Source organism: Chaetodon auriga, chromosome 11, assembly GCF_051107435.1.
Source record: "Chaetodon auriga isolate fChaAug3 chromosome 11, fChaAug3.hap1, whole genome shotgun sequence".
Classification (NCBI taxonomy): Eukaryota; Metazoa; Chordata; class Actinopteri; order Chaetodontiformes; family Chaetodontidae; genus Chaetodon; species Chaetodon auriga.
In genome coordinates, this window is record NC_135084.1 from 16,473,578 (window position 1) to 16,483,054 (window position 9,477).

At 42.2% G+C, this 9,477-nt stretch overlaps 1 protein-coding gene across 1 annotated transcript; it reads right to left on the reverse strand.

Annotated features, from left to right (window-relative positions):
- Positions 1-78: 78 nt before the first annotated feature.
- bfsp1 (beaded filament structural protein 1) lies at positions 79-8,690 on the reverse strand. Its single transcript, XM_076742352.1, has 8 exons — positions 8,317-8,690; positions 7,122-7,182; positions 6,524-6,619; positions 4,958-5,050; positions 3,373-3,486; positions 2,266-2,486; positions 1,542-1,633; positions 79-1,301 (listed from the first exon to the last, which is right to left on the reverse strand). The coding sequence occupies exons 1-8, from the start codon at positions 8,688-8,690 to the stop codon at positions 307-309; spliced, it is 2,046 nt and encodes a 681-aa protein (XP_076598467.1). The 3' UTR covers positions 79-306.
- Between the last annotated feature and the right edge of the window lie 787 nt (positions 8,691-9,477).

Consider the following 9,477-nt stretch of genomic DNA (forward strand, 5'->3'; position numbering starts at 1 on the left):
CATGAGCATGAGTGTTAAGTCGAACAACAACAGCAGTACTTATGGAACCAGCAAAACGTATTCTGGACGCAAGACCAGAGACTGCAAGCAAATGGAAGAGCATTGAATATCAGAGCAGGAATGTGTAGTTGGTCTTCAAGCATGGTTGGTCTCAGAGACAAAAACATTGTTCTTATTACAGCAGTTTGAGGAACAGTGGTATTTATGTAGTCTGATACCAACATCCGTATCGTCTTCTGGTTAGCGGACCTGAACCATGTATGACCCTGGTGGAGTTGAATGAATCTTATGTCAGGTGACGTGGTTTCAATGTTTCTTCTTGCTGGACTTCTCGATCATGGTCTCCACCACCATAGAAGTTTCCTCATAACCTTTAACCTTACGGTCATTGGAGAACTTCTCCACAGACTCCACCACCTCCACCTTCTCGTAGCTCATGGCGTCTGGGCTAAAGCTGCCAGAGCTGGTGCTGGTGCTGGAGCTGGAGCTGGAACTGGTGCTGGCACCACGAGGCGCAGGCTTTGGAGTGGGTCCACTAGGCCCATTGTCATCCCTGTTTTTCTTGGGATGACTGGCAGCTGGGGTGGGATCTTTGGGGCCGGAGCTAGGGCCTGAGGGTGGAGGGACTGGGCTTGGATCTTTAGGGTGAGGGTGAGGCTCTCCGTTTCTGTGCTTACCTTTACCTCCGTTTCCATCCTTACCTCTTGCACCCTTATTATCCTCCTTTGCTCCTCCACCACTAGTTGGCAGGGTGGGACTGAGAGGCCTTGGGGTTATCATGGGCTGAGGAGGGGGAGGAGAGGGCATGCTACGTCCATAAGGCTCATAGGGAGGCATCATTCCATCTCTGATAGTGACGAAGATGTGGCCGGCTGATGGTGTGGAGGTGCAGAAGCAGGGATCTGGGTAGCTGCCATCACCGGTTACAAGAACATAACGACCTTTGGTGTAGAAGTCAGCGATTGGCTCAGGTTTCTTGTACTTCCTCATTCTGTCTCTGACGATGTTACAAAGAGTGTCAAAGGCCTTGCTGATCTGAGCTCCATCTGGGACATCCTGTGGAGACACTCCAGTGAGAACAGATCTCTCCTCTTTGCTCTTCACCCTCTCCTCCTGAACTTCCTCAGGGTTCCCCTTTGTTTCTTCATCTGGAGCCTCTCCAGCAGCTCCCCCGTTTCTTTCCTCCTGACCACTGTCCATCACATCTTTCGGGGTCAGCTCTTTCTTCTTCAGGACCTTCTTGGCCAGATTCTTCTGGCGGGGCTTGATGCTGGTGATATCTTGGATAGCCTGGGTGATATCTGGACACAAGTAAGATCATAAGTGAACAAGCTGGAATTCCTGAACTAAAAACCAAAATTACGTAAGCACCAATGCAGCCAAATGTTCTCGGATGCTAAATACAATAAAGGTCAGGAGCTTTCTTAGTTGTGTGAGACTGAATTTCTAAGGAAGAGTGTGGTTGTCTCCAACATTTGCAGCTGATTGGATGTGCACTGCAAAGTGATTCTCAATGTTAACCAGCTGTGATGTGCCCTTACCTCTCCCCCTGCTCGATGCAGTGGGTGTGTGAGTGTAGCGATAATTAGTTGTGAACAGGGTAATGGGAGTGCCAATTATCGCTGAATTCAACCTGCAGGAAGGAGAGCAGTGAAATGTCAGCCATACAACGACCATGTACAGTTCTGCTATGCAGAGAAATCTGGTGAGGAAATCAATAATTTGCATTGTCAAGAAAGGGAACATAATACCAATATAGCTCATCTGACATGACAAAAACCCACTCTGCTTGTTGTTGTGCTAGAAGAAAACGTTATTGTCACACAGTGCCACCTGCTGGCTGATTCTGCACTGTACATTAATCTGGTTACAACTGTACGTACCGCCAATGTCATTTGAAGCAGATCTAACCTCTGTACCTAAGTCACTAAGGCATTTTGGGTAATATAATATATTCTACTGTTTCTCTAAACTTAAATCGCTATTGTTGTTCATTAAAGAAGTGCTTGTCAAGAGGCACGAGATGATCCTCTGGTACATTTTGAATTTGTGAATTTGTGAACGTGGCCATGAAACAGCGTTTAGACCTCCATGTAGTGAGATAAAATGTACCTAAATGACCACTGAACAGTTAAACAGTTAAATTTAATAAAACATAAAGAGTAGCACTGTCAGCAGCTGCAGCTATCAATCTACATTCATGTTAATTTCATGGTTAAAGCCATTTATACTGGGCCTAATTTGGTGGTGGTGGAGGCAGTCTACCTGTTATCTTCGTTCTCGATGATCCTCTTGTACCTCTCCAGCTCATTCTCAAGAGATGTCTGGTACATGGCTAGGTGGCGACATTCACTAGTGTACTTCTCCAGGGACCTCTCAGCTTCCTCGATCTCCTTCCGCAGAGATTCGATTTGCTCGTTGTACATCTGGATCTCATCATCGTAGTTCTCCTGTGTGTTTTTGATGGCTTGCTCCAACGCTGTGGTCTAAAAGAAGAGACGTTATGATTGAAAGAAATCCCAAGGGCCTTGAGGACGTCATTACCAATACCATTAATTTATAATGTGTTTCGAATGGAAGAAATGTTAAATAAAAGTAAAGAACTGTATTTGTGCCCAATAACACAGGGGTTAAATCATCAGTCTTTTATATAAAAAAAAAATGTGCAAAGTAAGTGTTTTATGACCGATAAAACTATTTTACTGTTGCAAAACAATGCGATTAAAAATGTAATATGGTTAAAAATATCACAGTCAGCCTAGGTACATGACAGACAAATGGTGTACAACACTCTGCACACTTGCAGACATATGTCCTCAGTCAAACCCTGTGGGACCAAAGCAGCAAAAAAACATTAACTTTGAAAATCAGTGCAGGTTCTGAATTTGAATGTGTTTTATTTCATTAAACTAAAGTAGTTCTGTGTCTCATTTCCCGTGAGGAAACACTGTCTTGACAAAACCGTTAACTACCCTGCTGTCATAAGGTGGTCATGGCTGACATCTAGTGGTACCTCTGCAGCATCTAGCTATTTGTGCAACATTGTGGAGGCTGCAGAGAGAAGACCTCTTCAATGAGTAATTATTAATAATCAGTTAATGACTATAAAAACATAAAAATAAAGTGAAATGAGAAAAGCAAATGAAAAATCATTCTAAAAGAATATGTAAACCTTGTAACATGTTTATCACTTGAAACACACGGGGGTCTGGATGAGCCTTAGTGGTGTCTGTCTCCAAATGGGAATACTAATACGAATTTGGGTCCTTTGAGATCTCCTTGCTAATATCTCTCTCTGTAAATACCAGCTTGGTGGTAAAACACCGTAATAAGCATGACATCCCCCATTGTCATGGTGACTGTGTGACCCACCTCGGCCTGTAGGCGTTGTTTCTGGCCTTGCAGCTGACAGAGGGCGCTCTTATATTCCTCCAGCTGACTCTGCAGCCCCGGCACTTTCCTCTGGGCCAGCAGCTTCTCCTGCTCCTTTTACACAATCAGCACAAAATCAGTTAGAACATGCACAGAGTTGCAGCCTATCCTTACAACGAGAAGGTTACACCACACACACACACACACACACACACACACACACACACACACTGACAATTACTTACACCTGTGCTTGACGGCTGCATTTATTTGGGCTAAATAAGTGAAATTAAGGTGACTTGTCTCATGAAGTCAATATCACAGCTGCTTTAAATCATGGCAGTCACCAGCAAAGCTACATATATACTCAGGATTCTCGTAACTGCTGTGCTCTCTTGTCCTCCAGAAACTCCACAAGGCCTTTTTTTGTTAAATATTCTAGACTTTGCAGCTTAATTTGTTTGTACCATCCAAAATTAAAATGTTTTGCATGTATTAAACGTTTACCATTAACAAAAATTAGTTAGGTTTATTCATAAATATTAAGGATGGGAGAGATTTGAATATACAGTCTTTTGAAAAACATTCAAACTTTTTTTATTTGTAGTATTTTACACTATATTTTTCTTCTTAATTTCTGACCAATTTCTGAATAAACTTGGTGTACTGGAGAAGAGCTGGGTTATGTGTATTCATTTTGGATGGCCACTCTCACTGGTTTACACCTTGCTTTGCGTGACTTCTCACAATTTCGCAATGTCAAAAATTATTTTGTCATAACATTTCAGCCAAAACCTACCAAGATGCCAAAATCCAAATGAAAGAAATAAACAAGATAAAGTGGCTTAGTGGGGTGTTCAGCATCACAAGCTACCAGAACAACCTCTCTGAAATTTTATTGGAGGGATGGAAGACAATTTATCCAAAAAACCTTGGACTACCATACCTTTTGATGATGGTGTTGGACAACACTGCCTAACATGTTGGTCCGAAATCTACCTGTTCAAATGTGCTGTTATCTGGAGACTAAAAAGGCCAAAGCATATGATTCACATCATGTGTTTCCCTTCATTTGTCACCCATTTGTAAAAACCCAATAGTTACAGATCATAAGCTCCATAACATGAAGTCCCTCCTTGCTTACCTTTCTTCCTTTTTCTCTGGATGTCAGCAGCAGCCAGGAGCTGTGGCTCTCTGCCTTTGTCCACTGAGGTTTAACTCAACCAGCTGAATAATTTCTGCATCCCTCTCAGAGCTGTTTGTATAAATAAGACTCCAGTCTGCTACACAAATGCTTGTTGCTTTGCTCCAAAAATTAGCATGCACAGACATCAATTATGTGTCCTGACACCCTCAAACTGCTGGCCTGTCCATGTGTCCCGCATTTGCACACACACACACATATATACACAACAAAACACAGACAAATGCAGGCACAGGCAGCCAATTGAACTGAATAGCCAGTAACCTCATCAACCCCAGACACGTAGCCAGGGCTGACACACATGCAAACACCATCTTCTCCCCCAGGGACTGCAGCGCACACACACACACACACACAGAGTGACAACATTAGTGACCTCACCTCGGAGATGCCCACTGACACATTGGGAACAAGGGGAAGTGTCTGGTTGATTTGCTGCAAAATGTTTACATAGGTCTGGATCTCTGCAAGGTTCTGTGTAGAGGAAGACGATATGAAAGGAAAACAGAATATTACTCAGCAAAAGGAGAAACATCCCCAAACTCATTTTGCAACTTTGCAAACCATTTTATGCTCTGTCTGCAAACGTCTTGCTTATTTGCTTTACATTTGTTATTGAGGATTGAGTTCAGAGAATGAAAGAATCCAATAAAAGGCTTTCATTAAGCTGAAATACACTGATAAATGGTGCCAGCATTTCTTTACAGCAAAGAATGTTTCTTTTAAAATCCATTTGTACAAGTGTAATCTCTGACTCGGTAATAAAGAGGAGATATATTTCCTCTCCCTGCAGGATTACTTCAAAGCTCGGGTCCACAAGTCCAATCTTCATGTGACGCAACTCTCTATTCTTTCCCACATAATTGAGCAACAGCAGTTCCCTTTGATATACTGTCTTAATATTGCAGAGTCATGTATTAATTGTCAACTGTCTTGTTTTCTTTTGTCTCAGCAACTTTGTGTTGCACCTATAAGCCGTTTTTATTGGACAAAGGGTAATTTTTCAGTTTTTGTGTTTCCCCTGTGCTCTCCTGTCATGTGTCAGTGCCTGCAAAGAGAAGTGTGACATTATCTCTGAAATCCTCTCCTCACTCACATCACAGAAGGTAAATTGTTGCTAAAGCCCCAGGAACATCATAGCACATCTTTTGGCACCTATGTGAGGGTTTTGTGCCTTGTGATTCAGGAAGTAGTGGCCTGAGGTCAGCAGTGTTCAAAAGCAACTGAAGGAAAAACATACACTGTGGTCTGAAATACTCTGAACTCATACTCTTTGATGTGGATTATCCCTGCAAAACACACTGCGCTGAGTCAAAGATGCTGTCAAAAAGAACAATATGGGCAGAATTTCAAAATAAGGTAACCTTTAAAGAGCGATTTCTCAGAGATATAAGCTGCTTTGAACGATGACAAGGAATTATTATAGCCATTTCTCAGTGGCCAGGTATGTAAAAGCCGTAAGCGATAAGGATAACTATAATGTGGGCATCAATGCAATTGCTCACTGTCATGCCTTATCTATCCTCTTGCATCAATATACACTGATTTATGTACTCTGGTAAAGCCCACAACACTCTCCCCTTGGCTACTGAGGATAAGCTGATTACTGTAATCTTATATTTTATTTAACTATGTTGACTTTTTAAAGGTACATATTGCATTCTGCATAGAAAATTTAATTAGATTGTAGATTTAATGCCCCCAGTGGGAAATTTGTTTTCACCGTCAGTACAACACTGACATACACTGATAAGGACAATACATATACAAAAAGAAAGTACAATATAAGTGGCATAACTATAGATAGCTTCCAATCCAAAATCTTTATTGCATGATAACGTATCAGCTGTTTGGTTATTGTAGGGCTTGTTTGAGACCATCTATTTTCACAGTAAGTTAGTTTCCCTTTCAGTTTAATTTTGATCTTTTAACATCAGCACCACTGACCTTCTTGTGTCTGTCTCTGGTGGAGTTGATGTCGTCCTGCAGGAACTGTGATTGGATCTGGTACTCCAGGTTTCTGAGCAGGGCACCATCAGCCTCCTGCAAGAGGAGAGGAGAGGAGAGGAGAGGGCATGAAACAAAACAAGAAGAGAGGAAACCGAGGGGAACCGAGGGGAAAAACAATGGAAAAGTACAGTATAGTGTACGGCTGTACTGAGTTCAACAAATACAGTCAAAGAACACTTCAGTGACATGTTGCAGTCATGTGTCTGTGATAGGTTCAGTCGAAATTAATTGAATCTTTTATATTCAACAATCATAAACCATTTTTAACATTTGCATTGCAAATCAGAACTCTTCTCTTTGAGTAAAGTTACTGTATTTCTTCAATCAATATGTCTAAAATTAAATAAGCAAAATTGCAGTGAAAATCTCATCATCACTTTTTAAAAAGTATCATCATCTGTAAATACTTTCACACTCTTGTGTATCACATGTACACATGTTATCTCCTTTAAATGTCGGAGAATTTGGATGCAGAGTTAATGCTGTCATTCATTCGTTTATTCATCCATGTGTGAACAAATCGTCCATACAGTACCTTGTTCAACTGTTCCAGCGTGCCCCGTAGCTGTTCTTGATAATCACATTCATTTCTATATCTGGAACATAAAACATCTCAGTTATGTGTTAACATGACACAGGAAGAGGTTCAACATGACATCATCATGCTGAACTACAGTATTCCATGGTGCAGGAATACACACTTTAAAAAACCTGTGTGTCATTTAAGTCTGACTGCACGTCTGTGTTGTGTGCTGACATGGAGAAGGGACAGATTTTTTAGACTCGTCTCTCTCGAAACATAACACCTCTATCTTTAAAACATGTCGGAGTTGGTCAATATTCTTCTCAGCATGTCAGTAATCTGCTGAGGCTTTGCTGCCTACAGAAAGCTGATTACACTGTTTTGGTAGATAGGTGAAATGAAACACTTGGTTCACCGAAATTCGAAAAAAAAAAAAAAAAAAAAAAAACCTGCAGATGGTTTTGGTTTTATTGCCTGCAGGTTCTGGGACATCTGCCTCAGATCAGTGCGGCTGAAGTGAATTGAATTTCTTTTGCGGTGCTCACAGAATTGGTTACTCTGGATAATTCACGGACGTCATTGTGAGCAGTTTTCACTGGAACTACTTTCTATGGAACAAATCAGCAAATAGTCCCATTGAACCTGCTGATGTTCTGTTCTGGGGACTATCCACAGTAACATGGACTCTTTCTGGAATTAAATGTTGCTTGTCTTCAGTGTCTTCAGGTCCAGCCTGACAGTTATGTGAGCAATACAAATGAAATTCTGTTTACCTCTATTATATTTAGCAGAGACATTGATATTGCCAGTGGTGAGAAAATGAGTCCTTTTTCCCTGTGATTTGGGTGAAGTGACCTTTTAATTTACCATGATTTAGATTATCTGTCTATGCGATATCTTGTTTTATGATGTCTAGTATTGAAGGCCAAACATGTTACAGTAATCAGAATGCATTTATTTTTCAGCAGTTTGCATGATGACCTTGTCATAAGCCAGTAAATTGATAAATCTGATTTTGAAATCCGTCCTGACATTGTTTATCTATTAATTTACAGGTTCCCTTATTATCTGAGAAGTATCTTTTGATTTCTTTTTTAACCACTTTCTCCTAATTCTGAGAACATCTCTCCACTCCATCACTCCACCTCTGAAGAAGAAATCTGACCTTTGCCACACAGATAAGACCAACCACTGCCCACTCTCTTACTTGCTGGTGAATTCATCCAGCATTCGGCAAGCATCTTTCAGCTCTCGGTCCAGCTTGGCACGGTCAGAGAACAGCTCTCGGATGCGCTGCCTGTTGACTTCAATCTGCTCTGTGAAGGCCTCCTCTAGGCCACTGGCCTCTTCCATCCGCTGCAGCGTCTCCAGCTGCTTGCGGAACACGGCGTTGCGTTGCTCCAGCACTCGGGCCCTGTTGATGTACCGGGCAAAGCGGCTGTTGAGCTCCTGAAGGCTCTCCCAGCCCTGGATGGCTGAGATGCCTGCAGAGGATTCAGAGTACTCAGGTTCCTCATCGAAGACATCTGAGCGCTCATACTTTTCCTTGCGCACCTCGCGCAGGTAGCTGGTCTTGAACATGGTGGTAGGTTTCTCTCCCGTGGGTTGGTGGTATCCCCGGAGTGCCTGGTCCCCTTCCGCACCTTTATTGTGTGAAAACTCGGGTGCTCACCCTTGGCTGTCTCATGCTAGACTAAACACTGCACAGCACTGACTGGTGGCGAAATAGCCCCTAAAACCTCCCCCTGGCTGTGGCAGCGCATGCTGTGAGCCTGGGACCTTCCAGAGCGTATTGTTGCCTTTGTGGCAGAGATTAGAAAAGCCATGCTGTTGATGACAAAGCAGAACCACAAAAACAAACAACTGACTGGCCTGCGAAAGCACTGGGTTGTCACACACCATTATTTTGGTTCTTAGTCAGCTGCTTTCTAGATCCCTGTTGGATATGGCAGACTGGATAGTGGCCCACCACAGGACAGAGGGGAAATTTCGTGCAGTGCAATTTCTGTGGACTGTGGGGAACAATTCTTGCCAGAAGTGCCCAAGTGTTGACACACCGCACACACCACCCTGAAAAAAAACTGTTGCTTTTTGTTTACAGGTGGGTACTAATTTTGTTTCGCTTCATGATCTCAAAAGCATTACATAAAACACCCTAATTACTGAAATGTATTCATGTTTGCTCACAGGCAGAGGACAGGCCTTGCTGAGAAACTGTGCTGCATGATCTTACAATACAATGGCTGTTTAATGGGTGTTCTGTCATGGTATTAGTTCTGTCTATAGCCAAAAAAAAAAAAAAACACACTAAAAAGAGTAGCAAACAAGATCAAATTGAACTGAGCAGCTGAAGATGAAGTCCTGATCT

What these genes read in the sequence shown, in the direction of transcription:
- bfsp1 (XM_076742352.1), bottom strand. Translation starts at nt 8,690, where the DNA reads ATGTTCAAGACCAGCTACCTGCGCGAGGTGCGCAAGGAAAAGTATGAG. An exon ending in CCAGAGACAGACACAAGAAG is followed by an intron (nt 5,051 to 6,523) that starts GTCAGTGGTGCT and finishes TCCTCTACACAG; the next exon opens with AACCTTGCAGAGATCCAGAC. An exon ending in AACAACGCCTACAGGCCGAG is followed by an intron (nt 2,487 to 3,372) that starts GTGGGTCACACA and finishes CTCTTCTTTTAG; the next exon opens with ACCACAGCGTTGGAGCAAGC.